Source organism: Onychomys torridus, chromosome 21 (assembly GCF_903995425.1).
Source record: "Onychomys torridus chromosome 21, mOncTor1.1, whole genome shotgun sequence".
In the NCBI taxonomy this organism is placed as follows: Eukaryota; Metazoa; Chordata; class Mammalia; order Rodentia; family Cricetidae; genus Onychomys; species Onychomys torridus.
The window spans coordinates 28,241,494-28,263,364 of NC_050463.1; the positions used below are offsets into that span (position 1 = coordinate 28,241,494).

The window sequence follows — 21,871 nt, forward strand, 5'->3', positions numbered from 1 at the left end:
AACACACTGGTGCACAGTCAACAGAGAGAGCCATTAATGACCACTTTTGTTCCAATGAACTTGAAAGCTCCCCTAAGATCAACAATTTCCTTGAAAAACATCTTACCAAAACTTACATGAAAAGTGGAGTATAAATACAATTTTAGTTATCAAAAATCTATCAACTGAAATTGAAAAAAATCTCTAACACATCAACACATACACACACACACACACACACACACACACACACACACACACACACACACAACCTCCCAGCTATAAATGACTTCACTTGTGAATTCATCTAAGAATCTGAGAAAGAATGAAGACCAATTTTGTATAAAGTTTCCCAGACCCAGCAAAAAGAGTGATTGTATTATAGTCTCTTGTTGCTGTAACAAAACATCTGACATGACTGTCTCAAAGGCAGTCCAATTCCCTTAAGCTAAAGGTTTTGGCTGGTCTAGCTCAAACACGCTCAGCTTCGTAAGCATGGTGAGAACTTGGTGGCAGGAGCATTGTGTAGGGGAGACAACTCATCTTATGATGGTCAGAAAGCAGAAAATGAAATACTAGAAGGGGCCGAGGCAAAACAGGGTCAGCAAACACATGGTCCCATTGACCTATTTCTCCCAGGTAGACTCAGCATCCTAAGTTTTTAGGAATTTTCCAAAACAGCATGATTAGCTGTGGACCACACCCTCAACATGTAAGCTTTTTCAATTACATCACATCCAAATTATAACAGATATACTTTCAAACTCTATTTGAGGCTAGAACAACCTTGACTCCACAAATTCAACAAGGACATCAGAAGGAAGGACAATCAACAGTTATCCTCTTTTTAGGCACCAATGCCAATATTCTAAAGAAAAATTAATAATTTAATTGCAATGATATATGAAAAGGACTCTGTTAAATATTAGTCCTTACCAGGAAAATGGAAAAGGACATTATATGCCATAGGGTTGACTAAACTTCAAAAGCAATCAATCACTGATAAGATGTGGATCTATAACTTGTACTCTTTGCTGGCACATGTGCAAAACTGGCATTCTCAAAAACTGGATGGATATATCTACAAGAGGTAAGTACACCTATCTTTATATTTATACACTTCTGGGTCATAGCTAACAGAAATGAATGATCATGTCCCCTAAAAGACATGTTTCCAAATAGCCAATGGACATTTAGTCACAAGACTGATGGTTAATACTGGCTGTCAACTTGAGAGGCTCTGGGTCCTCTATGAGCCAAGTCTCTGGGCAATCCAGTGTGAGGTTATCTAGACTAGGTTAACCACGGTGGGAAGATCCAACTTAATTGTGGGTGGTAACATTCCATGGGTTGGGGATCTAGATTGAAGAAAAAGGAAAAAGTCAGCTGAGCAAAAGAGTTCATCACTCTGCTTCCTGGATGCAGATGCAATGTGACCAGCTGCTTTGAGTTCATGCTTTGATGATTTCTTCACTATGATGGGCATTTCCCCTTGAAGTGTAAACCATAATAAACCCTTCCTCCTTTAAATTGTGTCTTGCCAAGCATCTGGTCACATCCACAAGAAAAATGATGACTACAGAGACCATACTTAAACAACTCAAATAACAACCAGCACCATAATTGCAAAATACACGTAGCAATGAAAATTAATAGGCTGATATATACAATAAAATTAATGTGTATAAATAGCACTGCTGAATAAAAGAAGAGATGAGTATATATTATGTAAGTCCATTGATAGATTGCTGAAAACTGGCAAAATAAACCACAATGAGAGAGTAAGAATGATTACTAGGTATATGGGACTTGGAGTAATGCAGGGTGTCTGTGATCATTTAAAATCATTGGAATGTTTGGGGGAGGGTTTGGAGGATAGTTCCTGTAAAAGTTAAGCTGTGCCTTAAAAAATTATGTACTTTTTAAAACTATTTTTTTAAATTTTATTCATGCGTAGGCATGTCTGTGAGAGTGTATGCCATGTGCATGCAGGTACTTACAGTGGCCAGAAGACGGCATCTGATATCCTGAAGCTGGAGTTACAGGCATTTGTGAGTTGCCTGACATGGATGCTGGGATCTGAACTCGGGTTCTCAGAAATAGCAGCAAGCATTCTTAAATCGCCAAGCCATCTCTCAAGCCCTAATCCTGTACTTTTAAGTATGCATTTTAGTATAGGCTTTTTAAAAAGCTAATTTATATTGCTACATTTCCTGGTTAGAGACACTGGATTTCAAAAGGTCGCCCATGAGACAGTATTGGGGCATACACACTATAATCGACCTTGAAGGGAGTCTACCACAGCAACCTTGGTCATTACTTCCTGCGCATTGCAATCCATTCCTAAACCTTTCTTTTTTTAAACTGCAAAACAGAGGCAAGCTATTTTTGCTTGTTTAAAACAATACAACCCAGAATAAAACTATACACGTAACACACTGTGTCTTAGAGTTTTAACTGCATTTTAGTAAGACCTACTGCAAGTCATGAGGAATCCCGTCTCCAGCCAACCATGTGTTGGTCCTACAGAGAGTGACGGGAGAAGCAATATCATGGAATGGTTTCGTCAGTGTCTTGATGAATAGTTACATATTCAGAACAGACAGAAACTCTAATACTGTAGGACGTGGGGATTAGACACATCAACTGTTCAAGAGGCCATTCACGTTTGCTGGGTTATTCATTCAGAGACGCTGACGCTGAGTCAGCGCTGCCTACTCTGAGAGTCTCCTGCTCAGGCCCAGAGTGGCTTCCAATCCTGGGATCCTCCCTACTCTACATACTGTTTTAGACATTGAAAAGTAAACACTGTTAGAAAATGCTCTTTTATACAAAGGGAAAATAGAATAGGATAAATAACAGAAGGTTCTTCCTGTATCACCCAAAGGAGGTCAGGAATGAGTGGTCTCATGAATGAAGTCTTGCACGGATCACTTAGAAAAAAAGAAAACTCCAAAAAGCACCTGTCACGTCAGGATTACATTTCAAACCATCCTGACAGGCTCATTCCATGAATGATCAGGCAAGCAGAGGAAGTGGGCTGACCCTGAGGGTTTTCCTCATTGGGGGAGCTTGCAAAGTTCAGGCCTAGTATCTGGAAAGGTCGTTTGTGTCATTATAAACAGCTTGGGAAAGGCTGCAGTTTGTGCTTGGCAAGGATCTTCCTGCTGGAGACCAGAGCTGCAGAGTGGAGCTAGGGGGCACAGCCTGGGGAAACGTGGGCTGGCCAGATGTCTAGTTGGTTCCAACAAAACCTCGCTATTTCAGATAAAGATTCAAAATTGAGTATCTGAGACAAGGAGGAAAAATATTAAGATCACAAAGTAGGATGCTTTTAATGAAACGAGACACATCTCTGTTTTTGCATCTCCCTCTGGCTTATCTGGAACTGGTGGAGATCCTCCTGCCTCAGCCTCGAGAGTGCTGGGATTATTCTCACACCAACTGATTTTCTTTTCAGAAACACCCACACAGTACATTGCCTATATTTCTTCAGAGAAATAAGAAACTATATTTCTGAATGTAAAAGCACATTTTCCATTCTCTTCCTATTTCTTCCCACCAAGGCTGAAACAATACTATACAAAAAACTAAAAAAGTGTCTGAAAAGGACGGAAAGTCTATGAGAAGGAACTAGATTTGTGGCAGAAAAGAAATGTTTCTAAAATCTAAAAGAATGACACCAGAGGCCTTAAGTCTGAGACTATTTCCTATCCTGAAGGCCTCACATAAAGGGCAACCACAGAAAATGGAGCGCTTGGGTCACACTGTAAATCACACTCATGCCGTTCGGAGACAGTCCTCTCAAGAATACCAGAAGACACCCGTGCTTCTGCTGTATGTAGCTGAATATATGTATCTTCTTTTACAGCTCTCACAGGAGACAGGACATATGTGGAATATGCATGTGTGTTTTATGCCATCGGTAAGTTTTACAGATGCAGTGTTACTTTGTCTTAACACATCCACAAGTAAACATTTGTGTCACCCATGTATTGCCTTAACAGCTTTACGCTTTCATACTAGCCTGCTTTGAGAGCATAAAGGTCTTATTCTAAATTCCAAGCCACACTGTACATTTTGTTTTCCTACGCCACCTCTTGAAGGCTAAGCGGCCAGTGTGGACCCGGGAGAAAGCCCTCGGCATAGGCCAAACATATCAAACCCCAGATTCATCTTTTTGACACACAGGCCCCAGAGGCAACATAAAAGCTGCCAAAGACTTTTCTTTCCTTCCCCTCACTATTCTAATTTTCCTATATTCCAATAGAAAGCCAAGAAAGATCAATTATAAAACCACAGAAAATAGACAGTGTACCCTCTAGAAATACTAGCCCCAGGGCTTCAGGCAAGGAAGCATCAATGCTGGCCGGAACCTTACTAGCAATTAAGAAACAAAAATAATTTGAAACGTCAAGTATTGGGTGGGTGAGTGGAAAAGCTGAGTTGCTCATGTGACATTCTCAGGGAACACAGAAGTTGAGGAATGAAGGCAAATCATTGAGGAATAATTTCTATGCCACATTATACATGACTTTAATTTTGGATTTAAAAGCAGAGGTAGTAACCCATCAACGCATAGGCCTAGACCTGGAACTACCCAATAATTTCACTCACAAATACCCAAGATATAATGGTCCATATTCTGTAAGCACTGAAAATACAAAATGAACATGCTTGAAATGTCCCTGCTTCTGTGTCACAAAGGAAATAAGTGACAGGGACGAAAGTACCCATGTAAGAAGCACTAAGAAAGTATAACACCACAGCCATGGAGCAAGCCCTGTGGGCTAGGCTCCATTCTGGGCTGACGGTGCCAACGCACACCCAGCTCACGCGGGTAGCACAGTCCTCACTATCGAGGGGGAAATGAGGTAGTGCTGTTTTAGGAACTTACCAAGTCCACACAACTAAGAAGGAGCTGGAAATCAAGTTCCCAGTCAGATCCCACAGCTTACCTGTCCAACAGCTTCTGTGGCCAACCATTACTCGGGGGCATGCTTTACAGAATAAGGGAGGCTTTGCAAATGTGCACAACTCGCTTGGCTCGGGGCAACCTTGTTAGAAAGGTTCCCTAATACAGGATGAAGTAAAGACAGTATTCTCTCCACCATTCATTCTCCAAATACCAATTATGCCTCGAAGCATCTCCGGGGGCATACAAAGCACAGGGCAAAACTGAAGCCGGTCCCTGCCTCCCTGGCCTGAGAGTCTTGCAGCGGCCATCTCCATAGCAACCCACACACAAAGGAGGAGACTAGAGAGGGAATGGAGGAAGAAAAAGAAGACCACTGAAACAGGACTTCACTAGGGGGTGAGAAAGTCTGAGAAAAGTGGTTGAAAGGAGTTCTGGGAGCGTGCAGCATTTGGATAAAGACCCCAGAAGGAGAGGTGAGGACCTCTGTACTCCTTATTAATATAACAAGTGTCCTCATGGTTGCAGCCAAAAGCATACCAACAGGCTTCTTGTGAAGGTCTAATGAGAAGAAAGGCATGATGTACTCAACGTAGCGCCTGGGACAGTGAGAACTCCGGGAATGGCAGCTATAACCACCTTGAATGCTGTTGTCTTCCTGGCAGTCATGAAACCATTCCCTGCCCACTTGCCTGGGGAGTCCAAGATAATCGCCTAAGTGACTGCTTCTAACATGACACGTGGAGCAGTGTAAGTCAGATCTGAAGTATGAAAACGCCGCGTAAGAGCTTCCTGTGACCTACAGAGACCTCTCAATGTAGATGACACCAATGGATCTGTCAAAACAGGTAGTTCAGGCTGGGTGCCAAGGGCGTGTGAGGGCATCAATACAATATGTATTGTCCGTTCCCATTTGCTGACTTTGCTTTTTGACTGGCTCATGTCTGTTATTTGGTGGCAAGGAACATGTGGATGAGCTTGCCTGCCTCTGGGCTTGTAAAGGTCAATAGATGGTAAAGAGGCTGAGAAAGGGTTCCTGAAACTTCTGCTTCTGTTAGGAGTTTCTTTGTCCAGTGTCGATATACTATCAAGCAACATATGGGAAAATCCGGATTCCAGGCCCAAAGGCAGCTTATTTCATCAAAATTTCCTCAGCTCTCTCTGTAATGTCTTAAATAGCCACTTTCATTAAGTCTTGCTGAAGCGTATCCACAGGAAGAACAAATATGAACAGTAAGTAGTCCTTACAAATGGAACCCACCTTTTTTACTTGGAATATCAACTGAGCCTTTTTCCTTTTTCCTTTTATTTTTCTGCATGTGGTAGATAATATATCTCCTTGTTAAATTCCTACCCCACCCCCTTTTTTTTTTTCAGCCAGTAAAGGCAAGAAGCAGTCAAATTGTTTTTCCTTAGTAGACCTTACCGTTTCAGACTTTAAAATGACTGAAAAAAATAAACCTAAAAAATCTTCTGCCCAAGCAGCAGGATGTAATGTATTTTGGTTCAGGGTACTTTAATATCATTCTTGGCTAAATCCCTTTCAGAAATATTTCTCTTTAGTGATGGTTATGAAGTTCTATCTTCGTACCACAAAAGTACTGATGCCTTGGTGCTCTGTCGGCAGTGGGTTTGTATTTCTGTTCTACACTGTGCAAAGAGAATGGACCTCAAGGTCAAACACACAGCACACCTGCTTTAGTTCTTGGAGTGGAGCTGTCCAGTGATGATGAGATTAGCCACAAGTCCAAAGCCACCTTGTTTCATTCATATTGCTACCGCTATTATCAATCAACATGCTTCAAGAAGCCTGCTGTCCGTGATAGGTGAACTTTGATATCTTCTTTTTCTGGATGAATATGTGGCTTGCAGTTGGTACCCAAGAAGGGTCTCTATAGTTCACTAATAGTAGGATTTAATTTTATGGGGACTGAGGATAAAATTGTAGATCTCTGAGGTCCAGCTAGGCGTTATAAGAGATCCCTGTCTCTGTCTTGCAGATCTCAAATTCTCAATCAATATCGGAATTGTCATGAAGATTAGGACAAGTCATCCATCACACATTCAGTCCCAGCTACTATTATGAGCAGTGAGAAATAATAGCATTATCATAATTGGCAGGGGTGGGAGCATAGCAGTTGAACATAGAGTTAAAACAAAAGCCTTTGATCTTCTCTTTCCAATAGGGAAAAAAAAAAAAAGTAATGCCACATGCGCACCTGACTTGTAAAGCAGAATTTGTCTCCAAGAGTAGTTGGAGATTCCTAGTGAGGTTTTAGTGTTTCCATAGATCCCTTGGTCACCTCTTACTGCCCCAGCCTTTCCCACTCCCAATACACCACAGAGGTGCATCTGCTGTCACCAGAGAAGCAGCACTGAGATCACCCAGTCAAAGCTCACACGTTACATGAGGACTCACATTCATGTTGTGTTGATTTGGTTGTTATTCCTCTGTTGGGAACAGAATTCATGCTGGGGATAGGGCAAAGGCCTTCTGCTTGTCACTTTGAACCTTTGGCCACTTATTGATGGTACTTTGTCACTTAGAAGTCAAAGACAAGTTTAAAACTGAGAGGCATTTAATGTGGATCTTTCGTTCAAACACAGAGTAACTTTTCGTTCTCATGAACTCACTTACAGAAGCAGAACAGTCAACTCTGCTACCCTCCTCCATGTCTCCCTTCTTGCTCTAGATCTCATGGTTCACTGAACTCAACTCTACTTCTTCCTTTATTCATATAGGCTTTCTCGCGTCCTAATATTGTATATTATTTACACTATTAATTTATTGTCTCAAAAACTATGGAGGTCTGTTTTGGGTGGCTGTCACTGAAGCTTCTCCAGTACTTAGGCCTGCCATTTGCACATAGTAGGCATTCATGAATGTTTGTTGAGGACTGGGAATATAACTCTGTAATAGAATGCTTACCCAGCATGTGTGTGGCCCTAAGTTTCATTCCTAGCTACTCAAATAGATAAACAAACAAACACACTGTTGGTCGAACGGATGAATGGAAATGCTTTCTAAACTATGGGATTTTATGAAGGGTTTATTGCACATGGTCAGGAGGCCGTTAGCATGACTGACCCATGGAAGAAAACAGTGAAGAAAGGATCCCTAAGTTCTGTAAATCAGCGGTGTTTTATTATTTTGCTGGCTCCTTTGGATCCTTGTGACACCCATGTGGCCATTCTGTCATGTGAGTCAGCTGGAGGGCACGTGAGCTTCAAAGACATATGGTGTTCCCAACACCACTGGATTACAACACAGATTCTCACTAAGCCTGGACACATGCTGGGTGTGAGGCCAGAGGCAGAGTGATGCGGTCAGGGAGCAGGAGAGGTTTCTCTCTAGGGGTCCAGAGGAAGCTGATGGATCCCAGTGTTTCTGCTCATTTACCACGCACACACATTCTGCTAATGATGATGAAGCCATTCCCTGAGCTAGCAAATGAACACCATGACAAAATACCATTCCTGTAAATTAAAATTCCACAATAAGAAATAATAGAAAAATTAAAGAGCAAAATCATTGGGAATTTTAAAGTCAATGGATAGAGCAAAATGGGTTCTAAAATGGTGATGTAAGGGAAATAAGGAAATTCACTGTCATTTTACACACAACATGAGAGCTCTGGTTACACAGTGAAAAGACCACAGCAGAAGACAAACCATAACTAAGAGACAGCATGGAAGGATGGAAGACGATATCCATCTAAAGAGCCCTGTTCCCCATGATTTCCTAACACCCAACTCTGGGATTTATAATGTGTATATGTATGTATGTATATGCATATAATGCATATAATTTTATATATATATATATATATATATATATATATATATATATATATATATATATATATCACATGATATAAATAATAAATAGCATTCTACACCATGCAGTTATTTATATATCCACAAAGCACAATTACATCATGTGATTTAAATATAAATGAACAATGTCTCCTATGGAATACATCCCTTCTTAATCTTGATGTCCCCCTCCTGTGATATTGGCTCTGTATAGGCAAGAACTGTCTTGGATTGTGCCTTCAGAGCAGTGTCTGGTACCATACAGGCATCCCCAGTAATACTCCAGCGAATGGATTAACAATAGCTAATTATTCAGCTCATCCTGCTCCCCACCCCACTGGAGCTTTGATTGACCCTCCACCTTCTGCTCCCCAATACCACATCCAGGTAAGGGAGACGAAGGACTGGGGATGCCCTCTTATTACCACAGAGCTGGCCACGCTGCTTCAAATCACTGAAAACTGAAGATTTGCCCCTTGATAGTCACTCAGTCATTAAGCCAGACAGTGACCACTGTCCAAGATACAGGGGATCAGGGAAGGACCCCACAGTTTTTGCCCCCATACTCTAAGCTCCCTTCATTGTACAACTCCTAGTTCACTGACCTTGGTTGAAGCAAGTGTGCCACTGCCAGTGGTGATATGGATTCAGCTGCTTAACCAGAGGCTCAGAAGGAAGCTGGTGAATGGACATGGACCAAGGGTGCCAACCACTCCTCAAGCATTAATACAAACACTATGCACACAAGCTCCATTGCCAAACCCTGATCACATGAGCTGGCTTTGTCCTACACCACAGCCAAGGAAGGGTCGAATGAGGACAGCGCTATTGCCATAAGTTCCAGACTTAATCCAACAAAAGAAAACTTGGACCAATTTAGTGTATTGGATTAATCCCTAAAAAACGAAATCCTTACGGAACTTATTCAAGAAGGAAAATAACATGTTTAATAATTAGTCCTACTACCATACATCAGCGTGATATTCTAAAATTACCCTTTATTACTTGTAAAATGTCTAGTCTGGGGAATATGGAGGGACAAGTATCCAAGAGAGCAGTCTACAAATACAGCAGTTCACAAAGCATTAGACGTTTTCTAAAAACACATTTTTAAAGCCAGGCCCTTGCCAAGTAAATGACCAACCAAATTAGAGCTGCAACCAAATTAGAGCGATTATGTAACTCCCAATTTGCAGAAATCAGTGTTTAAGAAGGTACAGGATGAAAGAAAAATCAGTACATCTAAAAGGCAAATACACTCGAATCTGTGAGCACTCGCTATATTTGTCTGGAACAACGGCTTCGATGGATGAGCATCTGAGACGATGCATCCTCTTTCGGAGCGTTGTGGTACAACCACCAGCTGTAGCAAACTTCAGCCACATCTCAGGGAAGGGAGACTTAACTGCCCGTGATTTAGAGTGAAGGGAAGAAAGTAAGCCTGCATCTTTGCTGGAGATGTGGGGATCTGTGAATCTGCCCTGTCAGTGTGAGGCAAGGCAGCACCCACCTCGGCTGGGGGAAGATGTATGAGCTCGCACAGTGTCTTCTCAAAAGGCTACAGCTTCAGAGCCCCAGACATAAACTTAACATAAAACACGAAGCACCAGAGCCCGAGTTCCTTGTAAATCTCCCATCGCCCACATTACAATGCTGCCTTCCTCCGTTTCCCCACTCGGGACTCCTTCCAAACCCTTGCCTCTCTTTGCTCCAGCTCCACCCTGCTCTATCTTTCCCCCATCTCAGCCAAATCTGGCCTCCATGTTTTGTCTGCTCAGCAGGAGAACAATTTCAACAATCTCCGTTTTATAAGATCAGTTTATTCCTCCCAATATAATAATTGGTTTCAGCTGAACCTGGACGCCACTCCTCGGCCTGGTTCCACTGTAGTATTAGCAAGAGTGCAGACGCTTCCTGCTGCAGTATTTTTTATTTTTTATTTTTTTTCAGAGCAAAGAATCTGGGTATTCTCTTAGGCCTAGAATAGAACATTTACAAGGTACTTCTTCAAAACTCAGTCAAGTTTCACTAACCCAGATCTCGAAAAAGATACAATGGACTTAGAATCGTGGCAATCTTAGCTGACTTTAAGAAATGTTCAGATGGATTATTCCTCCATTTATCAGACTATAATGTCATAAAGAACATAAAACTAACAGCCGTTGCTGTGACCTGCAAACAGGAATGAATGCTATCTAAATGTCTTACAGTCTAATGAACCTGTGCAGGATCATATACAATGTGGGTAGGCAAGAAGATGGACTGTCTTAGAGGTGAGAACATGAATGGAACAGTGCTAGACATTCTCGGATCCCAATGCTACAGAGAAATCAAGCAGGACATTATGCTTTATTAACAGAATAAGCAAGGTGATTTCCACAAAGGGTAATCGAAACAGGAGAAAAAAAGATGTCATGGTGTCCACCCGGAATCCTCAGCTCCAGCAGATTTCACTCATTAACGTAGCTCAAGTATGGGAACCACCTGTGGGTATTTCCACCACCACAACCTACTGGTTCTCTTACCTTCACATGTGCGGCCATCTGCAGAGATGGAGAACCCTTGTTCGCAGACACAGTGGAAAGACCCAGGTGTGTTCAGACACTCCCCATGAGGACCACAGAGTCCCGGCTGGGCGCATTCATTAATGTCTGCAATTGAAAAGAGAGTCACAGATATTTGAAAAGAGATCTATTTCATTTCCTTCTAATGCCAATCGTACAGTAGGGGAAACCTATTTTTGAAAGGGGGAGCCTTTTCTTTTGCGACCCAACTGTAGCCCCTGTCCACATTAGAGACCACAAGATAAGTCGAACTGCGAGAAGGGGCAGAGGACATAGGGTGACCCACATGACAGTCACTGGTCAACCATGTCAACCTATAAAAATAGCCATCTCCAAGGTTCAATCCAGAGTTGGCCTGCTTCAGACATAGTGGAGCCTTGAGGACTATTACTAAACAATCTGAGAAACAGTCATTAAAGAGAATGCTGTCTTTTCCCTGTCCTCTCTCGCCAGCCCAGAGCAACTCTCTCAAGTCCCCTCACACCTGCTTCTCCCCTCCCAGGATGTGGACTTCCTCAGGGCAAGGCCAGGCATGCCTTGTACATAGTATTTAGCTCATAGATGCCACTCTGTAAATATCTGCTTGGGTATATTAGAAATAAATTCCAATTTATATTTCACTGAAAATGAGTAATGGAAAAAAAAAAGAGGGAAAGAAGACCAGAGAAGTTATGAACTGCATGACTTAGTGAGGATGAAATCAGCGAGGGCAAAGTGTTCAGTGTAATACTTAACACACATCTAGAGGTTCAGAAGTGGGGCTGCTATTATGATTTGTAAACAGCTGATGCCATGGGCAAAGTGTGGGCATCTTATGTTCTGTTTGCCCTTAATGTACATTTGCTTCCCAGGCCAGGGTGACAGAGGCACTCTAAGTACTATTAACACGTGGAGTTCGAAAACAAAATGTTCCTTCAAACCATTTCTAATCGTACTGGCTAACAGTGCCCTCAGTAACAACATCACAGGGAAGCCAGAGGCAGACTACCTCGTCACAGTGGTACTGACACACACAGTGGCTTGTGCACTGCATTGTCCTGGCTGGCTCACACTTATCTGTGTCCCTCATGACTCTGTTTGCTCCTTGAGAAAGTCAGGGTGTGTAAACCGTGAGTTCCTTATCCTTTGTACTGTATATTCTTGCCATATTACTACTCTATTAATGGAACGGTGATTGGTTTGGGTTCTTTTAGGTAATTGATGACTGAAAAAGAAATAAAATAACCCCATGTCTTCAGCACTATGCAAGCAGGTCACTTTCTATCTTCCTGAAATTTCTTAGGGTCTCTCTTGTCTTTTACTAAAGAGGTCCTCAATATTTCTTCTTAGAAGTTCATCTTTATTTCAGTTCAAGTGTTTTCTGAATGCGCTCTACAAGTGGATGAGTGGGACAGATCCCTGGCAAATAGGAAGCTTACAGCAGAATAAGGAGAACGTACGTGCAGCTTAACCAAGTCCAGACCTGAGTTCTTCCTAGCAGACTTTAGAACGTGCTGAGCTACAACCCCGCTCTTTTCCTTAGAAAGCAACCACTTTCTCTGCGTACAGTTCTTCAGGGAGCTCTTCTGATGGTCCCTGTGTAGAATAACTTGTAACATCATCTGATGGTCCTGTTAATCCCTGTGTAGAATAACTTGTAACATCATCTGATGGTCCTGTAAATCCCTGTGTAGAATAACTTCTAACATCTTCTGACTTATTGCTTTTCTTTATTAGCCCTGAATGCTACATCTCTCCCTAGCCACAGAACTTAGATTACTTGGCTTTCCCACTGCTGAAACAAAGAGAGGAGACAACAGGCCATTAAAAGGAACAGTTTTCAGAAGAGAGACACATGCATACTGGGGGAAAGTCTTTTCAACTACATTTCACATGGGGACTTCACACCTAGAATATATAAACAGCTACAAAAATTAAACATGAAATAAACTAATCTTCCAATCAAAAAGTGGGCTAATGAACCCAACAGTCAATTCTCAAAAGAGGAAACACAAACAGACAATAAATACTTGGAAAAGTAGTCCACAAGGAAAGTGCAAGTTAAATCGTCTTGAGGTTCTATCTCACTTTTGTCAGACAGGCTGTCGTCAAGATGGCAAGTGACAATGAATACTGCTGAGGACCTATTTGGAGAAAGAGGAACCTTGCCGGTGCTGGTAGCGCACGCCTTTAACTCCAGCACTCGGGAGGCAGAGGCAGGTGGATCTCTGTGAGTTCAAGTCCAGCCTGGGCTACAGAGTGAGATCCAGGAGAGCCAGGGCTGTTACATAGTGAAACCCTGTCTGGGGGCAGGGGGAACTAAGAGAAACCTTTATTCAGGGCTAGTGGAAATGTAAATGGATGCAGTCACTATGTAAATCAACCTAGAGATTCCTAAAATATTGAAAAATAGACGTATCATGTGGCCCAGCTGTACCACTCCTGGGTATCTACCCAAAGGACTCAAATCAATACACCCAGAGATACTTGCATATTCATATTTATTGCCACATTGTTCACAATAGGTAGGAAATAGAATGAGCCTAGACATCCATCAAGAGATGAATGGCTAAAAAAAATATGGTATATATAAATACAGTAGAAATTTATTCAGCCATAAAGAAAAACAAAATCATAGCATTGCAGGGGAATGGATGGAACTGGAAATCATTATGCTCAGAGAAATAAGCCAGGCTCGGAAAGACAAATACAGCATGCTTGTTCTCATATGGGGACTCTAGACCTTGACCTGTGTATTATATGTGTACACAAGTATGTGTGTGTGTGGGGGGGTATAAGTCATGAAACCAGAAAGGGGCCATGGGAGGGGAGAAGATCTGAGGAGGAGCAGAAAAATAAGCATAATTGAAGGCATGTGACCCGAAAGCAGGAAAGAGGAAGCCAATAAGGGCAAAGCGTGCTGGAAAACCCCACAATGGAACCCATCACTTGGTGTGCTAACTTTCAAAGCCAACACAAAATGAAAAGAAAATCGGCAGAAACCAGTTATATTTTCCTCATACCATTTTCCTATCTTTGAAGGACAGGCCACTCGTTTTCTACTGGCCTATTTCTTGGTATGATTTCACAGCCTTGTTCTTGATAAAGCCTTTGATTCTCCTGCTTCTTCCCCACCTGCTGAGAATCCATTCCATCATCAATCTGGATCCTAACCTTCCAGACTTCTGTTCTTCACCCCCATCTGGTCAAGGAGCTCAGCTGGCCGGAGCGTCAATATCATAGGCAAGCTCATCCATTACGCTCTAAGGGCTCCCTAAGACTTCCTTTTCTGCTTTTACTCTGTGGCTCCATGAAGCCCTTTCAAAGCTACCGACACTTTGCAGCTTTGTGTGGTAAACACTGTACACAAAGATTTTGTTTCAAAGAAGTCGTCGGTTCATAAGGAACTGTCTAAAAAGTCTGATGACAGGAACTGCAGGCGAATTCCCAGACTTTCTTCCAGGAAACTGCTAAAAAAGAACACCACGAATATCCGAAGCTAGAGGAACATGTGCGTTCAATTTGGATTGTACTTATTGAAGCGTTCATTTCTGAGCTATGCTGCTAGTAACTCTGAGCTGAAAGCCAGACTATACTTAAGATGGATTTCTTTCACGGGTCCAGAATGCCATAGAAATTCACAGTTTGGCATGTGTAAGCCAAAACGTGAAACTGAAGTGTGTTCTGATTCTCTAGCGTACCCTGCCACATTCCTGAAGAGACCATTAACAGGGAATTTCCACACTGTCTGCACATCACCCTTAGTTGTGTGGGACAAAGAGAAATCTTAAGCACACTTCTGCCCTAAAATGTCTTAACTTCAGGACACTAGGTAAGGCTGCCTAAGTGTAGGCCGATCACATAACTTCTCAACCATGGCGCCTGGATAGTAACATTGCCATCCATTACATTTTCAGCATCAGGACAAACTCTGAAACTCCCGCACCTCGCAACAGAGCACCAACACAATCATGGAGTTAGGGAGGTGTGGGCAGAGAAAATGATCACAAAGCTGCCTCCAGCGACAGCAAAGGAGATCATGCAAGGGAGGCAAGTGTGTGTGTGTGTGTGTGTGTGTGTGTGTGTGTGTGTGTGTGTGTACAGCCTAATAGGAGAAAGTGAGCAATAACACAGATTCGGGCATAATCTTCAAATGGCACATAGGACCTGCTTTGGAAACGCCAGTGAGAAGGCACTTGCTGCTAGACCTGATGACCTGAGCTAGATCTCTGAGTCTCACACAGTGCAAGAATGAAAGCGACTTCTGCAGGTCGTCTTCTGACTTCCATGTGTGTGCATGTATACACACACACACACACACCAGAGACATGTTTATCACATATGTGAACTCAAATTTTTCAAGTTGACACATTCATTCACTCTGGGAAAGGACTGCGACATAGAACAAAGTCCATTTACTAATAATGCTCGACAGTCAGTAACCACCACACCTTTGGAGCAGTCATATCTTTGAAAGTTGATCTCCAACCACAGACAGGGGTTTATGTATTGAGAGAACATGGTGCAATTAATGAGTCAGATGACTGGGTGAGTTCTGGTGGATCTGACTCTAGAAGTTAAACGATAAAATAAATGTTCAGTATGAGCTTTTGGGCCATTTGTACTGAGACCTGGTTTTGCCTCTATTTAGCCAAAAGAAATTAGAAAAGAAAATATCACTTTTCAGCCAAAAAAAATCCTATAATGAAGATCAGGATTCAAATTTCTTAGGTTTTTGAGGTTTTTTTTTTTTTTCATCTCCTGGCATTTTTATATAAATCAAGATTAATTTTGTTTAAAGTACTAAAATGAAAATATTTGGACAGAAACATAAAATTCAAATGTTCCCTCTCTACAGCATCAAGTCTGAGCACATTTAATTTCTACACTGGAAAACTTAAAAACCCAATTTCACTTATTGCATTATGAGAGCAAAGAAATACCTACTATCAAATGAAGTACATGGAGTATATTTAAGTTTGGGGACCAAGGAGGGAATTAATTCTAAAAGACCTTGAGGCAAAGGTCCATGTCTTTCACAGCCCAATGACACATTGGTCAACATGGCTAGTGACAGACAGAGAAAGCATCATATTACTTTAGTACCACATCTCAGAGAGAAGGCACCCTCTTGGTCAAGGATATGGGTTGTCTGGAACATACCAGAGAAGAGGTCATTTGTGGCAATCAGTGGTAATACTAACAATAAGAATATTCATATACATTATCTTATTTATTAGATTTTTAATATTATGCACAATTCTCTAATGGCAGAGGAACATAAAACACTCATGTATCAGAAATAAACATACATAAATATAAATATAAGTATACGCTTTCAGTGGGAAAAAATAGGCATAAACCTATTCATCATTCATCTGTTTTTTCATTCATTCATTCATTCACTCACTCACTCACTCACTCTTTTCCCCTCCCCCAAGGCATTGATCCCAAGGCCTCTCCTACACAAGGCAAGTGCTCTACTGCTGAGCAATGTCCCCAGTGCCACGAAGTTAATACTTTACAAGTCCAGTAAATCAGTGGCAGCAGTAAGGTGCAGCTACAGTGTTGGACACAGGACCTACCACAAAGTCAAAAAAAAAAAAAAAAAGGCCAACTATGTTTTCCTGTAGAAAAATCATTTAACGTCACCGTCTTCTTTGAGTATAGGTTTGAATCCCAGCTCCTTACTAGAGAGGAAGGAGCGTGTTCCTTAGCTTCTTTAAGGCTCAGTTATCCACAGACAAATGGGATATAAGGAAAGCTACCTTTTATATTACTGGAAAAATTGAAAGGGGCACCAACAGTGAGTGCTTGATTTAAGTTACTGTGATGGTACATATTCACACTTGTGTTGTAATTACTCTGTCCTTATTACCATCCTGTGCCAACAGTATTATTGTCTGAGAGAATAAAGGTTGATAAGCACTCTGAAAAAAATATGAATTCCTGCTCTTCCTTATTTTAACCAAATCATTAATGAGTTTGTTTGTTTGTTTGTTTGTTTGTTTGTTTGTTTTAGAAGAGAGTAGGTACTGGACAAAGTAGGCATCATAAAAAGGACAAATATTACCTCTGAGGCAAAATGAAATACATTCATGATAGCCACAAACAAGCCAAACAATAATTTTGAATCAAGTACCCACAAGGCCAAGCAAAGCACGAGTGACCCCAGAATCATACAAAACGAGAATGTGGCTTATGACATGTGCAAGCTTTGTTTAATACAGTGTGGTTCAAAGCAAGACATCCCTAGGCTTGATAGAGACCTCAGGAACACACTTTCATCATGCAAGATGCCATCTGTTATACATGACTAAAGCAAGATTCTTGTCAGGAAGTCCTGGAGAACTGAAAAACTATGTACGTAATAGGGAAAGAACAATGTACCTTGACATCCTTTGTTGTCATTCAGCTGGAATCCATCTGGGCATGTGCAGTCATAGGACCCCGCGGTATTGATGCAGTCTCCTCCCTGGCAGACACTACTGTCTTCTAAGCACTCATTGATATCTGCAAGCCAGTGTGCAAGTTAGGAGTAAGCACACAATATAAGGAAGATTATACTTGCTATGTGTATGCATACAAAAAAAATCACATAGATAGGCATTGTGTTTATAGTGCATGATTTCAAATAGAAGGGTTTGGAGTTTTGTTTTTGTTTTTCTTTTTAATGAAACATTTTCAAACAATTTTTAGCTTAATTGTCGTTTTGCTATTTTAATGAGAGTCTAGTCTGTTATGTAAGCCATTTCGGAAACTGTTGATGGTCCTGCCTCTGCCCCCTGAGTACAAAGGCCATCCAGAAATATTTTAAGCTTTGAATAAACACAAAAAATGATATGTTTGAGACAGTGTCTCACTATGTAGCCTGGATTGGCGTGGAACTCAGAAATGCCCTGCTCCAGACTCCTGAGTGCTACATGGAAGTTGTAAACATCAAGTACAATTAATTGGGAGAGGAAGAGTCATGATTTTTTACTAAACAATAATTTACTTGTTGGTGTTCTTCGTGATAAGAGAGAATACACTTTTTTAAGGCACATGTTGCTAAGTATATCATAAGCATACTTAAGCTCCTTGATCTATGTATAAGATCCGGTTTGAAAGGACTTGGCAAGAGTCCCCACACCAAAGAGAAATGTTATGAAAACCAGAACTCCAAATGCCATTGTATTAATAAAAATAAACACGTAAGTCATTAAATTGTGTTATAGGCCCCCCAAGTTAACATACGAATCATTACAAAATACAATTACCTGACAGAAGAATGTTGCTAAATGTAGAGGCAAAATGAGTGTAGAGAAAAGATAGTAGCATCAACAAAGGTCTTCCTAACAAAGAATTTAAAGTCTTGGCAGTAGAATGTGAGTGGGGGAGCTTTGCTCATGGAATCTACTGGAGCAGAGTCCTTGTTAAGTCTTAGCGACTCTCATAAACAGACTGCCTAGATTTTTCGCAACTACATATAAAGCATATGTCCAACTACAAGCGTTCCACAACCATCCAACCCTGAGCTCTGGCCGTGATGATGTGAGATGGTTTCAGTGATGCAGAGGCTCACATCAGGCAGATGTTTCCGGGGCTGTTTATTGCCCCAGCAACTCCTAGTCAGAGATCATTACTCCTAACACACTCCACAAGCCCTTCTTCTGCTGTGTCTGTGCAAGGTTTAAATCGTTAGTGTTCAAGAAAACCGAGGAACAATTACATCCTTTGTCTCCTCGGAATTTGGCATTCACGGCATTTCTGGTGAGTCATTCTGATGGCCACTATTGCAAAGGAGAATTTCCAGGCGGAAGCAAATATAGAAAGTGATTCTGTCCCCCGCCATGTTCCTCACTGCCTGGTTCAAGGATGAGGATATGAATTAAAGTTTCCTCACTGAATTAAAGTTTCCTCACTGAACCAAAGTAACTAAGGGGCTGCTATACAAGAGGGAGAAGGGAGGCTTATCATCAGAAATTTATTTGATCATCAGCATTAAAGAAAAAAATCTCAACTTGAAAATTAGTCAGATCCAGAGAATGTAAAGAGCAACAATAAGCAATACCACACAAATCTGAAGTCTGTAAACAGGGATATCTAAAAATCTTATTTTGCCGGGCAGTGGTGGCACACACCTTTAATCCCAGCACTTGGGAGGCAGAGGCAGGCAGATCTCTGTGAGTTTGAGGCCAGCCTGGGCTACAGAGTGAGTTCCAGAACAGGCTCCAAAGCTACACAGAGAAACCCTGTCTCGAAAACCAACCCCCCCACACACAAAAAAATGTTATTTTCATTCATATCTCAAAATTTGAGAGGAAAAAATAGCATTGTTTTAAGTGTTTGTAAAGTAAAGTATAGATTTAGAAAATCTTAAGTTATGATGTAGTCAGGTGTGATACGTATTTTTATTCATGTTTGCATTATCTGCAACAATCTTGAACAAAACTAATCAGAGTGAGAACTATGCATGGTGGTGCATGCTTGACTGCCCACTCTGGAAGCTAGAGCAGGAGGATGATACATTTGAGGGCAGCTCTTGTTGCATAATGAGCTTGGGCTAACAGTGGGATCCCGTCTCCCTCCAAGAATAGCTTGGACATCAAGAGTGCTCAACCTGGGATTGTCTCCCATGGGGTGGTGTGAATGGAGAGTCTTCCGAAGAAGTAAGGAACACGTCTCCCAGAAAGTAACGGTGGAATCTGGTCACTTTGCCTACCACCTCTGTGTTGTTAAACAACAGGTCCATTTTTGGTCTGCTTTGCCTGGCAGCCATGTTTGGCACAGTCCACAACTGTCTCCTCTCCTTGACGCTCTGTCTCTGTTTGGAGTGCAGCTCTCTTCCTTCTTCACATGCCACTTCCTCAGTCCCCTCTGCTGGTTCCAACCCGTTAGCTCACTTCTATGTGTTGGAAGGCCTAGGATCTCTTCTCTTTTCCAGCAATGCCTCCTCTTGAGTGATCCCATTCACTCTCACAGTTTAAACACTGTGTGTGTGTTTATGTGTGTGTGTGTGTGTGTGTGTGTGTGTGTGTGTGTGTGTGCGCGCCTGCTGATGGCTTACAGCCCAGGGCTCACCCCTCAATTATAGATGCTAGCATCAAACTGATTTGCTATCCATACTTGAACAGTCACTCTGGGATAGAAAACCAAACTTGTCATGTGGAACTCCTAATCTCCACAGCGTCTGCTCCTTGGGGCTTCAACACCTGCTATTACTTTGAATGCAATGTTCTTCTCATAAATATTCACAAGTCAGTGACTTAAGGAAACCACTATTTCCTTCATTTAAAATCATCCATCTTTGGAACTCCATGCATATCCCACGTTACAAAGTTATTACCATTTAACTAGCTCTGCCTTTTGCTTATTTATCACACCTATTGTTAACTTCCTTACGAGAATGAAGGTAGTTCCATGAGAGCAGGGATTACCAGTTTTTATATATGCCCTGTACCTACAATATAGGCTCCTACAAATTCAGCACAAAATGGAAGTGATGAACTGATGAACAAATACATAAATGAATGATTCTGACCTGAAAAAAAAAAAAAAAAACTATGACTTCTCACTGCTTTTTTTGTTGTTATTGACATATCAACCACAAAGAGATAAGGGCCTCAGGATGACACTTCCCAAGTCATCTTCTGAGACATTGCAGGAGCCTACAGAAAACAACATCAGGGAAGGTGGGGAACAGGATCAGGTAGGTGTGGGATTAAGGTTAGTACCAGAGAGCTTAGCAGGTCGGGAGGCAGAGCTGTTTGTATCCTGAAGGACCTGAGATCTCTAAAAACTGGGAGAAGGAGGTCACCAGCATCGTGCTGCATGCTGCACACAGCTGTAAGCCAACACTTAAGTTTCTGATTCTCAGAGGACCTGCAGGAAAATAGTGCGTGAGGACCAGGTCTCCACTGAAGTTAAGAAAAAATTACACATGTAAAGATGAAGTCTAACAAGAAGGATGGTTCTTCCTCCCACAGCTGTGAGAGGTATGTGAACATTCATAGACAGTTAATTATGGCAAAATACACTCCACTGGTGAGGAGCGGAAACAGGACTAGTTGGGAATTAGCAGGCTGAAGTGCTAATGTAGTTTCAAAGGGAGCTCTGAGTTAGCTGGATGGACTCCAGTCCTATTTATAACCCAAACACTGGAGGAATTAATCCTGACTTTCAGAGACATGAGCTTCATTACACATACAAAGGAAATTTTCTTGTGGATCGCAATTATATCTTATAAACATATATATTAATAATAAAGAGTAAGTTGGCTAAAGGTTTTTGTTTGGCTTGTCATGTAATGAATGTTTTTGGAATGAAAACATTTTTAGGGCCTTCTGATGACATAACTATACGCTTTTTAAAAAGCCAGAATAAAAGAAAATACTCTCTTGCCAGGCGGTGGTGGCGCACACGCCTTTAATCCCAGCACTCGGGAGGCAGAGGCAGGTGGATCTCTGTGAGTTTCCAAGCCAGCCTGGGCTACAGAGTGAGTCCACGACAGCCAAGGATACACAGAGAAACCCTGTCTCTAAAACTCAAAATAATAGTAAATAATAATAATAATAATAATAATAATAATAATAATAATAAATTCTGCTGAATACTATAAAATTTCAGGCATGGTGGG

General features: G+C 41.6%; 1 protein-coding gene across 1 annotated transcript in view; it reads right to left on the minus strand.

The window, feature by feature from the left end:
* Ltbp1 (latent transforming growth factor beta binding protein 1) overlaps positions 1–21,871 on the minus strand; it is a 394,201-nt gene that overhangs the window by 58,616 nt on the left and 313,714 nt on the right. The window contains exons 23-24 of the mRNA XM_036171423.1: positions 17,644–17,766; positions 11,236–11,361 (exon numbers count right to left, since the gene is read on the minus strand). Of these exons, the coding sequence (XP_036027316.1) occupies positions 11,236–11,361; positions 17,644–17,766 (249 nt within the window). The remainder of the gene's footprint in view (positions 1–11,235; positions 11,362–17,643; positions 17,767–21,871) is intronic.